Raw genomic sequence first — 22,107 nt, forward strand, 5'->3', positions numbered from 1 at the left:
ACGATCTTCCAAGTGCTGCGGGAGAACCAACTCTATGTCAAAAGGGAGAAGTGCTCCTTTGCGAAGGAGGAGGTGCACTTCCTTGGCCACTGGATCGGCCGAGGACAACTCCACATGGACCAGCAGAAAGTGCGGGCGATCTGCGAGTGGGAAGCGCCCACGACGGTGTCCGAGCTGCGATCCTTTCTCGGACTCGTCAACTACTATCGCCGCTTCATCGCGGGCTACTCTGCTCGAGCGGCCCCTTTGACGGATCTGCTGAAGAAGACCCAGTCATGGGACTGGACCCCTCGATGCGCGGAGGCATTCGAGGACTTAAAACGGGCGGTGACGGAGGATCCGGTGTTGCGGCTTCCCGACTGCAGCCGTCCATTCGAGGTACATACTGACGCCTCGGACTTTGCCATTGGTGGTGTTCTCGTGCAGGACGGACACCCCATCGCCTATGAGAGCCGCAAGCTCAACGACACCGAGCGGCGGTACACGGTGCAGGAGAAGGAGATGACCGCTGTGGTGCACTGCCTCAGGACCTGGCGGCACTATCTCCTTGGAAGCAAGTTCGTGGTGCGGACGGACAATGTCGCGACGAGCTACTTCCTTACTCAGAAGAAGCTGTCACCCAAGCAGGCGAGGTGGCAGGACTTCCTGGCGGAGTTCGACATGGAGCTCTCGTACAAACCCGGGAAGGAGAACCAAGTGGCTGACGCACTCAGCCGCAAGGCGGAACTGGCAGCGGTGTGCCAGATCCAAGGCGCGATCAGGGAGCGAATCCGCGAAGGGACTTGCGAAGACCCTGTGGCCCAAGGACTCGTGCGACTCGTCAAGGAGGGCAAGGCGCAGCGGTTCTGGCTTAGCGATGGGCTGCTCCTGACCAAGGGGCGTCGCGTCTATGTGCCCAGGTGGGGCAATCTTCGTCGCGAGCTCATGAAGGAGTGTCATGACTCCAATTGGGCCGGACATCCAGGACAGAAGCGGACGATGGCGCTGCTCGAGGCCGCCTACTATTGGCCTCGCATGCACGACGACGTGGAGGCGTACGTGCGGACTTGCCTTGTGTGCCAGCAAGACAAGGTGGAGCGCCAGAAGCCTGGGGGCCTCCTCGAGCCCCTGCCTACACCGACGCGTCCGTGGGAGAGCATTTCCATGGACTTCATCTCCGCCTTGCCCAAGGTGGGGACGTTGGGGTCCATCCTCGTGGTGGTGGACCGATTCTCCAAGTACGGGACTTTCATCGCGGCACCAGCGGATTGCACGGCGGAAGAAGCGGCGCGGCTCTTCGTCAGCAATGTGGTGAAGCTTTGGGGCATCCCCGAAAGCATTGTGAGTGACCGAGACCCTAGGTTTACGGGCAAGTTCTGGACAGAGGTGTTCCGGATCTTGGGGTCGGAGTTGCTCTTTTCCACCAGTTTTCACCCACAGACGGACGGCCAGACGGAGCGGGTGAATGCCTTACTGGAGGAGTACCTGCGGCACTATGTCAGTGCCAACCAGAAGGATTGGGTGCATCATCTGGATGTGGCCCAGTTCTCCTACAACTTGCGGCGGAGCGAGTCAACCAACCTCAGCCCGTTCGAGCTGGCAACGGGGAGGCAACCACTCACTCCGCATTCTGCTGCTGCGGGCGAGCAGGGCCGCAGCCCAATGGCTCTCCAATTCACTTCTCATTTGCAGGAGAAGGGGGACATTGCGAGAGCCTATCTCGAGAAGGCGGCCCGCCGAATGAAAAAGTGGGCCGATGCAAAGCGGCGACCCTTGGAGTTTGCCGAGGGAGATCGAGTGTTGATCAAGCTGCAACCTCAACAGTTCAAGGCTTTTCGCAAAGTGCACCGTGGGCTTTTGCGAAAGTACGAGGGGCCTTTCACTGTCATCAAGCGAGCGGGCAAGGCAGCCTACAAACTGCAACTCCCCGCCAACCTGAAGATTCATCCTGTCTTTCATGCTAGTTGCCTGCGGCCCTACCATGAAGACGCTGAGGACCCGAGCCGGGGCGTGTCGCAGCGCGCTCCCGCCACTATGACCACTGCAATCGACAAGGAGGTCGAAGCCTTGCTGGACACTCGCACCATTCGGCGTCGCGGAGTCCCGAGGAGCGTCGAGTACCTTGTCAAGTGGAAGAATCTCCCGCATGGCGAGGCAAGCTGGGAGAAGGCTGACACTCTCTGGAAGTATCAGAAGCTGATCGATGACTTCCAACACCAGCGCGCGACGAGGGCGTCTGCGCAATAGGTGGGGGAGGTTGTCACGACACAAAGATTTTCTCCGCGATTTCGCTTTGCAATCACCCGAACTCCAAAGCGGACATCTGACGGAGGTTTTGGCTTGGAACCTTCTGGAAGCTTCTACGTGGATCTCGAGGCTGATTGGCGCGGATGCCGAGGAGTCAAGAGTCCCTTGGGGTTTCTAGGTAGCCATTAATGTACTTAGAGTTTCTATGCATATTTATTATGACTCTTGGGAGACCGTAGCGTACTTATTGGCCTCCCCTTTTGGCTTGTAGTTTCATGCCACTTGGCATCTTATCATTTGCTTTATGGGCGGCGAGTGGCCTATATATAGTGTGGCCTCCACCCCTCTCATTTCAGAATCTACTATTGTATTCTCCAAGTTGAAGTAATAGAAGAGCTTTCTTCTTATCTCTCTCTTGTACTTAGTCTAGGGCGAGTGAGGTCCTAACTTAGCAAGTAGAGAGGCAGGCTTGCTCACTTCGCGAAGGAAGGCGAGCGCCGCACGGGCTTTTGCGAGCAAATTCGTTAAGTCCGTGACAGGTAGCTCCCTCTCGGGCGATGAGCTCTGGAGTAGTCATCACTGGGTTGTAGCGAGTATCTTTCCAGAGGACGGTCCCGTCGGGTCGTAGCGAGTATCTCCCCGATAGTAGAGATTTGGGTTGGTGAGTTTGTTGAGGGCGAAACCTACGGGTTAGCCAAGAGATTGGGCAATGGAATTATGATTTTGCATTCATCATGAGCATTCTTTTGAGCATAGCATTGTATATATTGTTCAGGCATATTAGCTGCATTTGTTAGTTGGTTGCTATCTATCTATTCTTCTATTATGCTTGATTTAGACCTAGTGGGAAAGTCGGCGAGGTCGGCGGCCGAACCCACTGGAAACTTTGTTGTAGTTCTCACCCTACTATTTCCACAGAGCCGGGACAGAGCGAGCCGGCGGATGATCGCGGTAAGGGTATCGCGCTATAGCTAGAGACCACCCGAGTTGGTTTCACATTTTGGTTTAGTTGCACTACCCCTTTTATATCATTTTTTGTATTTTGATGATTATAGATATTTAAATAAAAGAACATGAATGATGTAAAAGAATTTATATGTGATGTATAAAAGAGATGATGCAAAGAATGTAAAGAAATTTTATTAGAGTTGAATGCATGTATGTGATTTAAACTTAATCATATTACTTGTATGTTGATCAAATAGTACTTTCACTTTGGCTATTGCTTGCCCTCGTACAAGCCATTATGAATGCTTCCGCATGTGCAAATTTTATACTCTATTTGTACTTGTTGTTGAGCCTTGGGCGGACAGGGGGGGCTTTGTCCGTTCAGTGTCTGTTCAGCGGGTCCGATCGGGTCAAATAGGACCGGGTTCGGGGCGTGACAAATGTAATAACTTGTAAGAACTTGATTGTATTTGGAAGTAAGAATCAAAGAATTAAAAATGTAATATGTGATGTAAATGTTAAACTGGGATGAATGCTTATAATAGCATAGATGTATTTATGTTTTTGATACTTTCCTTACGCAATCTTTGTTGTATGTTGTTCCTGGTTGGAAGCTCGCGCATTGTATGGATTGTGACGCCTTGGACGTACAGGGGAGACTCTGTCCGCGGTACAGGAGAAACCCTGTCCGTTCTGCGGTCTGTCGGTGTGCCCGAACCGACCAAATAGGCGAGTTCGGGGCGTGACAAAAGAACTCCCTGCCGGAGGAAAGGAAGGTATATGAGCAAGATCGGGAGAAGCTGATAGAGGAAACATGGTTGTACGACTTGAAAAAGATGGTCTAGGAGGGAAACTTGCACTTGCTGCTGGGAAGGATGATGGTCCAGGAGCAAAATATGATGCTGCTGTTGGAAGAAGGGTGCAGTTGGTAGGAAAGATGGCGCAACAGATCGTAGACCAGTGAAAAGCTGATGCATGGCAATTTGACGATCTATCCACATATATAACAGATCGCCATTCAATGCCATGAAAATTGGCCTATTGCGCCTATCTTTTAGAGCTTCACAAACAACAAGTACACCATCAGGAGACAATTGAGCGACATTGCTCAGCCTTTCCATACACTCCTCTATAGAGTGAATTTTGGGTCTTGCTTGTAACTCACGTTGTTTTATAGTTAGTGCAATTTTCGTTCTTTTCTTTCCCAATTCAACAAGCTCATAAATTGCTTCCGTTCGACCATCATCCTTACGTCTACGGGTTGAAGATAGTGTAAGGATTGGTGGGTGAGACCTATAGCCTCTTCATTGATGAAGTGTGGCCAGAAGCACTACCAGTATATTGGCTACTGACTTTATTTAAAGTTGGTATTGGAGACGTTAAATTTGCATCATTAGCATCATCTAAATTCTATGCTAGATTCTCCATGTTGAGCGCAACCGGAGATGATAAAGAGGTGCTATGAACATCCTCATCCATGTTGGAAGTAAACTCATGCTTCCCGGTTGTAATTGCCTTTCCCGACAAAAACTCAATAGATTGATACATGCAGGAAAAGCCTTGTCCCTACACTTAGCATATGCTGAATTTTTCTACAAATGTGAAAATCATTGATGATAAGTTAATAAACTCTATGTAAAAAAAAAAAAAAAACAACTTATATAAAAATATGAGCAAAAAAAAAAACTTACCGCTATGATAGTATCCCAATCAGCAGGGTCACCAGTAGTGGGAATGTTTTGGGTGTAGTCCCACCCCCATCCACTTTTGTTCGCTAGAGTTTGATACATCAAATATTGGCACTTCAAGACTTTCAACCGATTTTGCAAATTGATTTTGTTAAAGCTCAATTTTGTCCTCTCATTGAAATCGTGAACCATTCGAGTCCATGCTAATGGGGTAAAGCTCCCATTAACAAAATTACCAAGAGCATGCTCCTTAGTTATTAAGTTCAACATTACTGAGTCCATTTTTTATGTCCAGTTCGAGGATCTTACTGGAGTTTTCGATGGTTCCTGAGGTGCCCCATTTAAACTTTGACCATCAGCAGAGGGAGCATCAAAGCCTTTGTTTTTCAACGGCTTTTTAAGAGGGCCCATCTGGGATGAACAAGTATAGAAATCATATTTGTATTACAACAAATATATAATATTGGTTTAGCACAATATTTGAGTGATATGTTATTTTGTCAAAATGCTCAGGGGAGAAGGTTACATATGATTTCATGACGGATGCAATAGTTTTTAAAAAACCATGCCGCCCATGCCATGAATATATATATCGTCTTTCCCTACATCATTACTATTATATTTTTAAAATCGTGCCTCAAACTGAGGTGCATTAGATCAAGATATAGCTAGCCGCTTTCAATTCATTATATGATCTCTTTGCAATCTTACATTGAGTTATGTTCAGGTGAAAGTAATTTTAGCTTCAAAGTTTCTTCAAATCGAAAGATCAAAATTGTATAAAAAAATATAAAAACTGTATGATGCAGTCATAAAGTATGATCAGCAATACATGGGTGCTGTCATAAATTATGGCAATAGAAAAATAAATAATCAATCATAAATAAGGATGCAAAGTTTTTGTATATCAAATTAATCTTTAAAGTGATAATCATACAAAATTCAAAAACTGTGGGTTTGTAAAATACCTTCAAATTGTTTAAAAAAATGAGATTTAACAGCATGCGAGCAAAAGTGAAAGACAGATCAACAATAGGCCAGAAAATTGGGGTAAAATCTATAAAACCTCACCTCGACGAGATTAATAGAACGTAGAAATAATCAAGAGTGAACTTCTACACCAGCACAGATATAGTATAGTAGCAAAGATTAGGTTCCAAGCAAGATGCAAAAAAAAAACCAGTACCTTTGAATCCCACTCAAATTTATAGACGAAAGGGGGCACGAATAGTCCATGCCTTCTACCTGCAAGGCTAGTGGTCGCACTAAATGGGCGACTTGACAAACAGGGCATACATCTAGCAGAACGCACCTCGATTTCTTGCCTCAGAAGCCCACAAAAGAGTTTGAGCGAAGCAAAAACCCATTTATGCCAGTCAAATTCGAGGGTTTGAGAGAGGGGTTAGCAATGAAAATGGATCTCGACTGGGATCTTCCTCAGAGACTGCGAGAGGAGTATGGAAGAAGAAAGTAATAGGAAAGAGGAGTTACCGATGAACGCAGATCTGATACGAGACCTTGCTCACTGATTATGCCCACTGCGAAATGATAAGAGAGGCATAGAGCGACGGATTTTGCTCGCCCAACACGAGGGGGAAGAAGATCGGCAGAGTAATGAGCGAAGGGAGAAGTAGGTGAAGAGCATTAACAAAGAAGAAAGCAAAGGGGCCTCGCCTTTTTTCCAACCCTTGCCCCTGGGATAAACCAGCGGAAATGCCTTATTCCGCTGGTCCCATGGGATAGCTCTTAACGGGTTATCCTTGGATAACCCATTAAGAGCGGGATAAATTATCCCACCAAAAAAAGGCTCTATTTGGATGGTTTGGCAGGATAAAATAGTCTAAACCCACTTTATCCTGCCAACCAAACAGGGCCCTAGAGTATAGAGTTTAAGAAACCAACAAATTTCAACTATAAGGTTAACATGGCAACAAAATAAAAGAAACTTAACAAAAAGAAAAGTAAACTAAAGAAATTTAGCAACAACCTTATGGTTTAACTCTAAATTTCCTCTTCCCAAACCTTTCTTATCTAATAAGCCCTATATTCATCCTTCAATGGAAGTCAAGCCTCACGATTTTTTTTCTTTCTTTGGAACACTCTTAAAGCTTTAAACATCTCGTCTACGGTCTATGAATCAAGTAACGCATAAAACATCTCCATACATTTATCAACTGAATATTTATCATCATGATAACCTTTTGTTTGAGGTTCTGCTACGGTGATAATGGCTTTAACAATTTTTATCATCACCCATTTCCTTTATAATTAGATAATCTCCTATTTTATCAACATTTTCACTTTTTTGTTTTCTTTTTCTACAACTTGACGTAGTCTTGGCTTCTCCTTGAGTTTGTGTTTGTGATTGTGAGGGTGGAGGCACCTGAACTAGGTGGGGTATATCACTTGGCGAAGGTATTTGAGCTGACAAATTGACCTTTTGAGTCTCTTCAACATGTTTATCAAAATCCTCTCCGACACCTGGAATTGTGGCTAATGGAGACTCCGGTTGTGATGACAGATCAATCTAGGGTGATGACAGATCAATCTAGGAGGCCGACGATGAACCTCTAGAGAGATTATTATGATACTCACATCCACGAGCATGTTTACTTTCTACGTATGTGCCTTCAATATATAAAGATGAAGTACATATGAATACTAATTCTATAAAAGAAAAAAATAAACAAAAATATATCTATACCATACCTTCATAAATATCATAGAGTGCTTCATATCATGGAAAGGGCTTGTTGTGCCATTTCCGAAGTTCTTTGTTAGTCTTCAAAAAATAAAAAAAAAATTTGCTAGAATTGAAAATATATATATATATATATATATATATATATATATATATATATATATATATATATATATATATATATATATATAAAATCAATGTTTACTATGTGATACTCACATTAATCAACGGCTCCCAAACCTCTGATGGAGCAAAAACCATTTATTTGTCTCCGTCCCAACCAAAGCCACTCAACTCTACTAAGCTTTTCACAACTATAAATTACTTCTTCAATTGTTGTGCTCTTTATCTTTCACTTGTTCTACTGTACAATTGGCATTTTCAAAATAATCTCCAATCTAAAGGCCTTATGCATAAGGAATACAGATACCAAACACTCCATATAATCCACAATTCTTAAGGACTTAAATATGAGGTATAGTATAACATGACTCGTTTAATGCAGGGTCTACTCGAAACACAATTCAAGCTACGATTACTCCTTTTCGCATGCCAATATGTCGAATTGACGAGTATATTAACAATTTGAGAAAGATAAGTAACTCATTACATGAGGAACGAATTCATATATTCAAGCTCAAGTTAAGCTAGAGTGCCGAGTTCACACAATTTGGACATGTAATGCCAGAATTAACAATTTAGTATACTTGAATTAAATGATTTTTGTTACATAATAGCTGCAACTACCTACAAATATGCAAGTGTTTCAATCATTTGAACAAGAATCCATTTACAGGTTGTTCTATGGAAATGCAAGAAGAAGCAATACCTATAAATATTAAGTAAATTAAAAATTTGCATGTTAAGCAAATAGTTTGATATTTTTTAATTAATTCAAGCTTGTTTGGCCAAGCTTCATGTTACAGATATTAGCTTTCTAGGATGGAAGCTACTGGAAACCAAAAAAAAAAAAAAAATGAAGATTCCTTTAAAATGAAACCTATTGAAAAAAAAAAAAAAATCTAATCATTCTTTTTTTACCTGTTGGAGAAGGAAAATAGGGTCGTGCTTCTCCAACCATCGCAAGGCAAGGAGCGAGAGAAGATCGAGGAAAAAAAATGGCGGCCGAGGTTAGTGTCACGGCGACGGCCGAGGTTAGTGCCGTGGCGGCAGCCGAGGTGACCATGATTGCAGTGGCAGTAGCGGCGGCGCCCGAGATGAGTGCGGCAGTGGTGGTGGCCGAGATGAGTGCCGCGGTGGCGGCTGAGGTGAGAGCGGCGGCAGCGATGGGAGGAAGCTCTAGTTGGGAGTTGTAGAGAGGGCAACGAGAGGGAGAGAGATGAGAGGAAGTCAGGCGAGTTGGGTAGGCGGCCCAAAAAATAGCATAAGTTTTTTAGAGAAAATAGTAGATTTTACTTTTACCTTACTTTTAAGAATATAGTTTAACTATAACCTATTTTGTTAGTGTGTTTTTGAATCATCCAAACACCTCTTAGAAAATTTTTCCTACACCCATAACATAGATATACTAAACTCCAAAAAAATGAGCATCCAAACAGACCCTAAATATGTCATCACATTCCTTATCAACCGAACGTATAAATTTCTTGAATAAATCAAAAGGATATACCGAATAAGATATTCATAGATTCAAAACAGATTAGAGACTAGATTTGAGATTTGAGATTTGAGAGTAGGCAAACAATAAATATCAAAAACATCATATTTGAGATCTGTAAAACATAACTGCAAAAAAGAAGCATACATTTCAAAGTTGCTCTTAAATTGTGGAGACTGGCAAAGATAGGGGTATCATGTAACTCCTACGAATCAATATAGTATCATATTAAAAGAACACAAATTTCAACTAAGAAAAGGTTAATACTAAAATAAATAAATAGATCTAACAATTGCTTTTTCAATGTTTTCGTCACAATCAAAATAATAATAAAAGCATAACCATATATGCGACAGTTCGTCAATCACTTGGAGCATCGTTTACCCTACTATATATTTTTTTTGTAGGGCAAAAAATGGAGAAGCATTTACATATATATCTAAGCCAAAAAAAAAAGGAAATATTCCAACAAAATCATTTATCTACATATATTTTTTTGTATGAGTAAGGGTACAAATGTAAGAAATTAAGCTTTGAAAATGTCTATATGATACAAATGTACATATATAATTTTGCAAAAATAGATATGAAAATATGGGCTGGGGCTACTATACTCATATGAGTATAGAGCCCTTTGTACTCATAACTTTTCGACCGTTTGGATGAAAAATGTGTGGTTAGGATGTACGGTTAGGTTGATAGTGGGCCCCCTAGGGTTGAGTGGGTGGTTGGTTGAATAGTATAATCTAACGGGTGAAAATGATTAAAAGGTAGATCAAACGGCCAAAAATTTATGAGTACAAGAGGCTCTATACTCATAAGAGTATAGTAGCTGGGCTCTGAAAATATGTCCACAAAAAAAAAAAAAATAGAGAATTATCTCTAATGAATGACAATAAGGGCAATATCGATATCATCATCAGTGCAGAAGTTATCTTGTCATATGCAGGATACCTTTGTTTCAATGCGAGACCTCAGATAGTCCTATATATAAGATATAATAGAGCTAAAAATTTTTAACCCGGCTTAAGCATTTTAGATGATGGCTAGGCCCAAGAGGTTAAAAGAGTTAAGCGTGCTGGGACGAGAGTAGTTCTAGGATGGGTGACCCTCTGGGAAGTTGGGGCATCATAGTTGGTATCAGAGCCAATTACTAGCCAAATGTATGAGATGAGTTTCGACAGAGTCAGGGTCAGAATAACAAGGCTAGCAAGGCGAGTCTCACATCGCCTGATACTTATGAGTCTGAACCTGACAAAGACGTTAGGACTTAAAGAGGGGAAGAATGTGAGACCCAAGATAGTCCTATATATAAGATATAATAAGGCTAAAAACTCTTAATCCGACTTAAATATTTTGAGTGGTGGCTAGGCTTAAGAGGTTAAGAGAGTTAAGCATGCTAGGACGAAAGTAGTCCTACGATGTGTGACCCTCAAGAAAGTTGCGGCATCATAGTGGGTATCAGAGTCAATTACCAGCCGTTGTGAGACGAGTCTCGGCTGAGCCAGGGTCGGAATGACAAGGCTAGCGAGATGAGTCTCACATTGCATGGTACTTGTGAGTTTGAGTCTGACGAGGACGTCAGGACTTAAAGTGGAGGGGGGGGGGAAATGTGAGACGCTAGATAGTCCTATATATAAGATATAATAGGGCTAAAGACTCTTAATCCGGCTTAAAGTGGTGGCTTGCATTAAGCGGTTAAGAGAGTTAAGCGTGTTAGGATGAGAATAGTTATAGGATGGGTGACCCCCTAGGAAGTTGAGGCGTTACACATAACTGTGACATTAAAACTAAAACAAGAAGCATGTATTCTTTCTTGTGTCATAGAAGCTGACCAGATTGGACCACCAAGATTGAATTACTGTACATAGTGAGTGCACAGTTAGGTGACGTTTCGTTGGAGTATAAGGGAATAACCCCTATCCCACCCTTTGTGGGGGAATAGGGGTGGGAACAGTTATTTCCACCCCTATTTAATTTCTAAAAAAATTTAAATTTAAAATTTAAAATTTAATTTTTAAATTTTAAAAATTTATAATTTGTAATCTTAAAATTAAAATTTTATAATTTTAAATTCTGAATTGGCTAAATTATATAAAACCCTCTTGTCAAAACCTGATTTTTCACTTTTCCCTCTGTCATTTAAAAACCTACACTTTGCCCCCTTGTTAAATGAAAAATGTTCACAGGGGGGTACGGTGTGTAAAATGATCATTTTGCCCCTCACCATTTTCGTCTCCTCCCTCATCTTCCTCAACAGCAGCCTCAATCGGCCGCGGTTTACGCCTCAATCGGCTGTGGTTTCTCTCCATTTTCTTCTCCACCTGCTCCCCTCTTCTCCTGCACCCTTGCCGCCCCTTAATTTCGGCGACAGCAGGGTGGAAATCGAGGTCGGGATGGATGGAGAGGTGGGTAATGGCAACGAAGGCGAAGGCGAGGTGGCAGAGGAGGGCGAAGGGGTGTTTGTGGGCGTGGACGAGGATGTGGGCGAGGGCGAGGCAGTGAAGGAGGGCGAGGCGGCGAGGCGGCGAAGTAAGGAAAAGGGCGGAGGGGCATTTTTGGTATAAAAAAATATTTTATAACGGAATCCTAACAGATCACTAACGGTAGGGGGCAAAGTGCACATTTTTTATTTTACAATGAGGCAAAGTGTAGGTTTTTAAATGATAGGGGGCGGAAAGTGAAAAATCGTGTTTTGACAAGGGGGTTTTCTGTAATTTAGCCTTCTAAATTTTAAATTTTAAATTGATATTTTAAAATTTTTAAATATAAAATTTGATATTTTAGATTTTTAATTTTAGATTTAATCTTAAATTTAAAATATAAAATATGCAAATTAGAACTTTGAATTTTTGAATTTGAGATTAAAAAATTTAAATTTAATTTTAAATTTTTGAAATTTAAAAGTTATATATTTAAATTTAAAAATTTAAATATAAAATTTTAAAATTTAAATTCAAATATAATATAAGGGATAATATTATTATTTTTTATTTATAACTACGCATTATTTTTCTTATTCCATCTTATCTATCTATCCGAATATTATTTTTCTTATTCTAAAAAATAACTTAATTTTTATCCTAACACAAAATTAGTTTATTTTAAATTTATATTTAAATTTATACTTATTTTTTAAATAGATAGTTGTTACTTGTATCGGAAGCACACAAAAGAGTAAGCCTATGCTATTTGATTGGTTAACAGAGACAATTTTAAACCCATCATTTCACGTCCGACCAAAAGTAATTATTATTATTATTATTTTTTGAGAAAAAAATTGTCTATCCGCTTCATTCATTAAACGAAATGATCTAAACTTATAAGATAGAAGCAACCAAGACTTCCGAGGAAAAAGAAAAGAAAAAGCAAAGATAAAAAAAAAAAGTAAAACGATCGAAAAATAAACAAACGAAAATAGAATGGTGTAAAATGAGTAGTAGACTATGCTTTATTATTATTATTTTTTTAACCGAAGGGTAGCATGCTATCTACTTTATTTATTAAGTAAATAAATTTAAAACGAAAATAGGATGGTGTGAAATGAGTAGCACACTATGCTTTATTATTATTATTATTATTTTGACAGAAGGGTAGCACGCTACCTGCTTTATTTATTAAGTAAGTAAATAAATTTAACTACATAAAGTGAGACAGTTAATTAGGACGTCAAGAAGGCCGAGAGTCAGCAAAAAATAAAAAAACCAAAAAAAAAGATGATTAATTATGATGATATTGATATTGATAACTATGGCCTAAAAATGAATATATGATGATTAATTATAACCAGGAATATATTTAGCGGCTCTTCAGAAATTTTTTTTTAATTTTTTTTTCTTTTTTTTCTCCCGCTGGCCAAATAGCAAGTAAGTAATAAGAGCATTAAATCTCGTATATATACATAGGTACGTAGGTTCAATGACTAATAATTTTGTCATAAAGGATTTCTTGTTNGTAAACTGCTGCTTTAAAATGAAAATTATACTCTTTGAACGAAAATTATACTTTTTTGGGTAATATTTACACTGTTTCTATTCTTATTGCACTTTTTCAGATGTAAACTGTATTCATTAAAATGAAAATTATACTCTTTAAACGAAAGTTGCACTGTTTTTCTCTTGTTGCACCATTTCTCCTCTTGTTATACTATTTTTTATCTTAAACTGCACCATTTTAAGAGATATTTATATTGTTTATCCTCTTGTTGCACTGTTTCTCCTCTTGTTGCACCATTTATGTGTAAACAAGAGAAGAAATAGTATAACAAGAGGAGAAACTGCACTGTTTTAAGAGATATATCTATTGTTTCTTCTCTTGTTGCACTGTTTCTCCTCTTGTTGCACCATTTCTGTGTAAACAATAGGAGAAATAGTACAACAAGAGGAGAAACAGTGCAATAAGAGAAGAAACTGCACCCTTTTAAGAGATATTTATACTGTTTCTTCTCTTGTTGCACCATTTTTGTGTTAACAAGAGGAGAAATAGTGCAACAAGAGAAGAAACAGTGCAACAAGAGGAGAAACAGTATAAATATCGATGCAATTTAAGGTAAAAAAATAGTATAATAAGAGAAAAATAGTGCAACTTTCATTTAAACAGTGTAATTTTCATCTTAATGATTACAGTTTACATCTGAAAGAGTGCAATAAGAATAGAAACAGTGTAAACATCTCCCAAATAGCGTAATTTTCGTTCAAAGAGTATAATTTTTATCTTAAAGCAGCAGGTTTATATCTTAAATAGTGCAGCTTATAATTTTTTTTGTAATTAACGATACAATTTCATCTTCATCATTCTTTTTATATAATTTTTTATCTTTATTTTTTTCTATTTTTTTTTATAATTTTTTTTTGTCACCTTCTCTGCCAACAGCTAAAGCGCCGGTGACGACGCCGCTAAGGACCCCTCGCTCCGAGGCTGTAGCGCCGCAGTGGCTTCTACGGTGTCGACGTCGGCGCCGGCGAAGATAAATCGTCGTCGGAGGCGGCAGAAAATGAGGAAGAGGGAGAGATGAGAAGGGCGGGGAAGGGCGAGAGAGGCGTGTCGTCGGAGACGGTAGAGAAGAGTCGGAGAAGAAAAGAAAAGAAAAAAATAAAAAAAAAGAGTCGCGGCGCGGCCTTGGCAGGGTTGGAGGCGAGGAAGGTGGGGGATGCATGGACGAGGGCGAGGCAAGGGCGAGGGCGAGAGCATGAGGGTGAGAGGCGAGACGGACCGTTTCTGCCTCCGCTCCGCCTCTGCTCTGCCGGCGAGAAAAAAAAAAAAACTAGAGAAACGAAAAAGAGAGAGAAAGAGGAAAGAGAAAAAGTAAAAAGGGTATTTTAGTCAATTTGCTGAAAAAGTGGACCGAATCTGCAAAAATAAAAAAAATGGCCCGATTTTACAAAAATCCAAAATAAATGAATTTTTTATGCAAATTGGCCATTTTAAAATTTAGAAAATGATCCCGTCAAAATTTTATTTGAAAAAATAACCTTCCTTCCGCCACGTGGGCACACGTCGGAATTTTACTATAAAGACGGTGAATGATTCACCGCCTTCATTATGAAGGCGATGAATATATATATATGAAAGCGGTGAATTATTTACCGCCTTTAGTACAAAACACTTTAAATTTATCGAAATTTATCTAAATCCTAGAGTGAAAAATAGATAAGACGGTGAATGTGAATCATTCACCACTTTCATTATATATATGTGAAGGTGGGCGGTGAATTATTTATCATTTTTATAGCAAAATTCTGACGTGGCAAAAGAAAGATTAATTTTTCAAATAAAATTTTGATAAAATTATTTTGCCAATTTCGAATTTTTGGAAGTTCATTTTATTTTATAAAAAAAGCCCACAGACAAACCCCACTTCGCCCCCGCTCTCCTGCTTCCTCCAAACACGCTCTCTCTCTCTCTCTCTCTCTCTCTCTCCCCTCCTCTTCGTGCGCTCCTCTCTCATCGCAGTTCTGTCGGGTCGGGATCGGGTCGGGTGAGTCAAATATCCAATCGCTGGATCTCCGATCACTATTCCTGCTCCACTCTTCTCCATTCCGATCTCTTCTTCTACTGTTTCTTGTTTAATTTTTTTTTAAATTTTTTTGAGCAATTTCAATTTATTACAGCTAGATCTAATCAGTGAGAAGGGAAGGGAGATGGCGTGAACTGCAGCAAGCACAGAACGGCATCGATGCGGCGCCTTCAGTCGGATGAGATGGTTTCTCTTCTCATCGCGACAACCGAATTGTCGGAAGAAAGCTGTATAAAATTTCTGCTATGAGGAAAAATCTGGGCGGCGGCAGCATCCATCTGGGGCCGTCGGCGAGGGCTTTCAGCGACAGAAGGTGGCTTCTCCCCTTCTTCACCCTCTTCCTCGCCACGATCTTCGGCCTTTTCTCGCCGCCGCAGGGCGCCGGCGACTCCCTCCTGCTGGATCTGGATGTAGCTTCTCTTGCCAACTTCGATGACGCCGACGGGTACTTTGCGGCGTCGGAGGCCAGGAGGAGCGCGCTGCCGCTGCCGCTGCCGCTGCCGCTCGTGGACGAGGAAGCGCCGCGAATTGCTTACCTTATCACCGGCACCAAGGGCGACAGTCAGCGGATGAAGAGAGCCTTGCAGGCCGTATATCATCCGCGGAATCAGTACATTCTGCACCTGGATCTGGAGGCCCCGCCCAGGGAGCGGATAGAGCTGGCCGTGTACGTCAGGGGTGATCCCACGTTCGCCCGCGTCGAAAACGTCCGCGTGATCGCCAAGGCCAACTTGGTTACCTACAAAGGGCCCACAATGATCGCCTGCACCCTCCACGCCGTCGCCCTTCTCTTGAGGGAGAGCTTGAACTGGGACTGGTTCGTAAATCTCAGCGCCTCCGACTATCCTCTCATGACTCAAGATGGTCAGTATCCGTGCGAAATATCGCGCCCGATTCTTTCTCTCATTATCTCTTCATGCTCTCTGCCTAGTGATTTACTTAATTACTGATTTAAGACGCGCCAGGTGCCACCGATAACACGGCTTAAAACTCTGTATTCTTTAATAAATTATCAAGTAATTTTCTCAATAAAGCGCGTGAAAGATTTGATGATAAAGATACGTAATAATAAGCAATTAGAGTATTTCTGCTGCTAATAGCAGCAAATAAATATTTCATGCCGTTACACGACCACGACGGCGACGGCGACGGCGGCACGCATGTGATTAAACCGAAATATTTAGTCAGGACAACTCCTAACTAGTGATTTTTTATTATCTAGAAAATTGTGGTAAGATGATCTTCAACGAAAGCAAAATCATGCGGCGGAGGACAATGCAATTTTGGCGAGCAAATGTACTCGACATCTTTCATACAACAGTAACTAATAAGTGAATTCACAAGCTCTGTGTGTGTGTTTCATTTTTTTTTTTTTTTTTTTTTTTTTTTTTTTTTCTTTCCCCTTCTGTAAGATGCCTTTTGGCATCCAGCTGAGTCGCATCGCAAGCTAGCCAACGAACGACAGGAGCAGCGAAGTCCACCCGACATGATATTTTACAAGACTGAACTCTTCGTTCATCTGTTATACTAATATTGGTCATATTTTGCATAACTAAATAGCACATGAGTAATGTATTCGAGCATTCATTGCAAAAGTAGGCCTTCCTCATCGAGCTACAAAATTTTGCTGTGACTTATAGTATGATGACTATTTCTGTACAGATATACTTCACGTGTTCTCATCTTTGCCGAGAAATCTCAATTTTATAGAACACATGCAGATTGCAGGGTGGAAAGTGTAAGACGAACTATTCAGCATTTTATTTCTTTCGCTTGTAGTGATCGATCATACTTTGCTACTTCTAATTGTGAGTTTATTTTGAATGATGCAGGGGCCAAAGGGCTAAACCAATCATTGTCGATCCAGGCATTTATTTGTCCAAAAAATTCGACATCGTTGTGACTACCGAACGTCGGGAACTGCCGACATCTTTCAAGTTATACACCGGTAAGCTATTTGAACCCGCTAATGCTATGAAACTTCTGCCCATCCTATTTTGTGTGGTGTAACAGAACTTCCGATTATTCTGCTATGTTTAAAGTTCTCAAAGCTATACGTCCTTTTACACTTAATAATTGAAAATGATGATGGATAGGAACACCAAAAGACATTCCCTTAGAAAAGCTATGGATAGTCGTAGTGCCGGAATTTTTGGAAACATGCGGGCTGAGACTGTGGAGTTAAGTGAATAGCATAATACATGCTTAGATTAATGCTAAATTCAAGCCTCGTGAAGCTTGCTTGACTCGAGTATGGATTATTATTGTGTCATGGTATTCCCCCATGCCAAAGCGTATTCTGTTGTGAAACTTCATACGGCGAATGGTGCTGCTGGACCGCAACCGCATGTCAGCACAGAAAAATCCGTTCAAAACTTTCGAAATGTGGTGTTTAATATAACTACTTTTGCTTTATTGATTGATTCGCTCTAAGCAGTGGATTTCAAATATTCACCCGCTATTTGTCACTAATTCCATCAGATATCCTTTAGCATGGATAATGAATTGGAAGGTTGTCTACTGGGGAAATCATTCTTGCCGAAAATCAACCGTTAAAAAATTATATCAAATGAAACTCTCCAAAGAAAGAGAAGATAAAGTAGTTTACAGGGGAATCTAAAGCACCTTTTAAAAGAAAAAAAAAAAAGAAGAAGAAAGATATCAAAAAAGGTGACTTTTCGCAGAAAGATAATCAAAAAGTGTATTAGCAGTAGTGCAAAAGTTCTTGCTCAAGATATAATCGTTCTACGCTACGCCATAGGGAGGTATAGTTTTGGCATCGCGTTAGACACGGGAATTATATTAAATATTGATCCATGTAGTAAGGAATGTCCCTGCTGTTGAGCACTTGTATGCACTTCCTCATCTCTTGTATATCTTGTAATTCAGGTTCGGCTTGGGTGATGCTGGCCCGATCCTTCCTCGAGTACTGCATATGGGGATGGGAAAATCTCCCTCGGACCATCCTAATGTACTACGTCAACTTCATCTCCTCGCCTGAGGGGTACTTCCACACTGTGATCTGCAACTCCGAAGAGTTTCGAAACACGACAATCGGCCACGACCTGCACTACATTGCCTGGGACAACCCGCCCAAGCAGCATCCCCTCTCCCTCTCCGCCAAAGACTTCAATAAGATGGTCAAGAGCGGGGCGCCCTTTGCCAGGAAGTTCGCAAAGGATGACAAAGTGCTGGATAAGATCGATCGCGAGCTCTTAGGTCGGTCGGACGGCCAGTTCACCCCGGGAGCTTGGTGCGTTGGCAGATCGGACGGCGGGGCAGATCCATGCTCCGCCAGGGGCAATGATTCTGCGTTCCGACCGGGTCCCGGAGCTGAGAGATTGGAGGAGTTGATGAAGAAGCTACTGTCTCAGGATTTCCGAAATGGAAGCTGTTCGTCGCTGGCTTACGATCAGCCGACGAGACGGTGGATTATTCCCTGACGGCATCATGCTCGCCCTCTGACACTCCAACTGCATTGTTGTGGAGCGAGAGCAAGTGCAAGTGCATAACACATGACTATTTATACGCTAATTGATGATATACATACAGACTTATATGAATGGCATTGCCGCGTAATTCAAGGGTTCGCAGGTTTCATCTTTTCCTTTGTGATTTCGAGTTGCCAATTGCTGAGGAGTGAGAACTAGCGAGTTGATCATCATCTGAAGGCTTATATTAGTCTGACTCGAGAGTGTTATTTAGTTTTGGTAAAAATGTAGGATTCTGTCAATTTTTTATTTTATTTTTTAAATCAAGTAATCTTAGCTAAATAAATTGAAAATCTTATCATATTAATTGATACTCCTATCAAATTTAATACTTTAAACTATTCCGTAGCGAGATACAGCTAATGCAAAGATGAGTTTAATGAATGAGGAGTTTAACAAAACTTTAAATATTAATTATCTGTGAAAACTCGATGGAGTGTTACAAAATACATACTTGACATAGAGGTTTCTTGATAACGGCAGAAGCTATGAGTTTGACAACAAAAAAAAAAAAAAAGAAGAAAAAATCTACCAACTCTGGCTATATTATGAAACCAAAATGGGCTTCTTGGAAGAGTTCTTATTAGTTACAAGGACTAAAAACTACAAATCGAGTTTGTCAATTCAATAATCTATAAACCTATATGAAGTCGCAATACCTTTTGCCGCGTGGCATGTTGCCTTTCATTCTCATAGCCCAACTTTAAATCAAATCACCTTCTTCTCTTCTCAATGCTCAATCCTTCACTTTCCCACTCCTCTAATTACATGCAATATGCTACATTTAATTACATACACTATATTAATATTCTATCAATGAATGTACTTTATAACTTTAATCCACTTTCCTTCTTCATTAATCTCCCACACCCCCTCTTTTGTAACTCTTTTGTATGTACCATAAAAAAACTTTTTGCCACGTGACATATTAACCTTCATTCTCGTAACCCAACTTTAAATCAAACCACCTTCTCTTCTCCTCAACGCCCAACCCTTCACCCTCCCACTCCTCTAATTATATGCAAGGTGCAATATTTAATTACATGCACCATATTAATATTCTATCACTGAATGAGTTCTACCTATAATTTTATTTTTTTAATAGTTGAATTTAGTCATGCAAATTGGTTGTGCTTAACATGGTATAACTTCCTATATATCTGTCACGCCTCGAGCCCGATCCTTTTGGCCGGTTCGAGAGCGTCAAACAGACGTCGAACGGACAGAGTCTCCCCTGTCCGCCCAAGGCTCAACAATAGGTACAGATAGAGTATAAAATTTGTATAAGCGGAAGTATACACAATGGCTTGCACGAGGACAAGTAATAGCCAAAGTGAAAGTAATAAACTACACTTAGAAAATCATTTACATTTTTGCATCATTTCTTCTCTTTTACATCACATGATCTCAAAATGTAAGTTTTTGCATTGAAATATAAAATATCTTTTACATCATTCCTGTTCTTTTTCTTTAACATCTATAGTCATCAAAATACAAAAAAGTGATGTATAAAGGTATGCAACTACAAAATGAAAACCCACTCGGGAGGTCTCTATCTAGGGCGCGATGCCCTTACCGCGGTCGTCCGCCGGCTCACTCGGTCCCGTCTCTGTGGAAATAGTGGGGTGAGAACTACAACAAAGTTCCCAGTGGGTTCGGCAACCGATCATGCCGACTTTCCCACTAGGTCTAAATCAGGCATAATAGAAGAATAGATAGATAGTAACCAAGCTAAAACAAATGCAGCTAATATGCCTGAACAATAAATAATGCTATGCTCAATAGAATACTCATGATGAATGCAAGGTCACTACTTAGAACCCAATCTCTTTGCTAGCCCGTAGGTTTCGCCCACAATAGACTCACCAAGTCAAATCCCAAAGATCGGGAAGACTACTACGCCCGACGGGATCGTCCTCTGGGGAGACTACTACGACCCAGTGATGACAACTCCGGAGCACATCGCCCGAGGGGGAGCTACCACCCTCGAGCAAGGACTTACAGGTGAGTATGATCTAATCCTTAACTATAAGGATGTCGAGTTCAATCCATTCCTTAACTATAAGGAAGCCATGCACTATGACCCTTAACTCTAAGGTTGAAATTGTCATAATGTCACTATCACACTTTTACTTGCATTCTTTACTTTCACTAGTGTCATATACACTACTATGTTCTTATACACATGCCACACTTATTTTCTAAGTGTTTTCCAACTCTAGCATTCCCGACTCATCAATGTCACTTTTTACTTCTATGTAAAGATGTCACATTTGTTTACTAAGTCTACTAAGTTCTTGTCACTTGTCATGCATGAATAGGGTTTATAAAATTCTCACATTCTTGCTAGTAACTCACATGCATTTGTACTCACAACATGCAATAAATTGCTCACATATAACCCTACTATGTAATTTTATGCTCAATACACATATATTCAAATATGACACTTTAAACATAAAAGGAATTCCGAGGTCATCGGAATGCACCACCCACCTTATATGGTTACAAAGGTGCTACGGTAAATTTCTTGAAATTTTTTGAAGCTCTACTTTTTCGCCTGCGGCAAAACGAAGCCAAATTAGACTTTTTCTCAATAACTTTATCTAGAATTTTTCGTAACGTCAAACGGAGTTGCCCCACGCGTCGGGAATACCCCTAATTAGGTTTTCAAGAGGTCAATTTATCTCGAAAAAAACCGGAGGCAAAAGCCCCAAAATCCATACCCTAACAATGCCATAATGGAATTTCTCCTAGTTTGATCTCATTTCTAAGCAAAAGCAAGCTTTGAATTAACTAGGAAGCATTCTAATACCATTTCTAAGCCATTCGAACCATTCCTAGGGCATCTTCTATGATCCCTAGTTGTCCACCCTGAGAGGACCTTGAGAAAACCATAATTTTCATGGATTTCAAGGTTCGTTCGACGTTTCTAGGGTTATTAGAGGATCAAAACTCCAAAACTTAAAGTAAGAATCCTAACCCTAGAGGAATTCATGCATAAACTCACCTTAGCCACAAGCTATCTCCAAGTCCTTCTTGTAGGAGAGCTTCTAAAGCCTTCAAATCCACCAAGATCTCCTCTCCAAGCTTCTTCTCCACCTTCTCCTTGCCCTAGAGCAAGATCTCTAGAGAGAGAAAGAGAGAAATGAGAGAGGGAGAGAGTGGAGTGGCTGCTGCTGTAAAGGGGAGGGTTTGGGTTTATTTATAGTGTGCAACAATTGCAACAAAGTCCCCCGAAAAGTCTTATTTGTAGCAGACCAATTTGATGCTGCCAGACCAAAGTGTACCGGTACACGGGATTTTGTACCGGTATATTTTCTGCGCAGAGGCAACCCGAGAGCAAGGTTCTCGATTTCGTAGCATTTGTATCAATACACTTTCAAAGTGTACCGGTACACTTTCAGTTTTTCTCTCAA

At 40.8% G+C, this 22,107-nt stretch overlaps 1 protein-coding gene across 1 annotated transcript; it reads left to right on the forward strand.

The window, feature by feature from the left end:
• On the forward strand, positions 15,686–18,951 carry LOC109728274 (beta-glucuronosyltransferase GlcAT14B-like; the record flags this gene model as incomplete). Its single annotated transcript, XM_020258643.1, is given in 4 exon segments — positions 15,686–16,061; positions 16,860–16,935; positions 17,030–17,145; positions 18,087–18,951. Coding segments are annotated over 4 exon segments (1,122 nt in total), but the record flags the coding sequence as incomplete, so codon positions are not given.

Source organism: Ananas comosus, linkage group 23 (genome assembly GCF_001540865.1).
Source record: "Ananas comosus cultivar F153 linkage group 23, ASM154086v1, whole genome shotgun sequence".
In the NCBI taxonomy this organism is placed as follows: Eukaryota; Viridiplantae; Streptophyta; class Magnoliopsida; order Poales; family Bromeliaceae; genus Ananas; species Ananas comosus.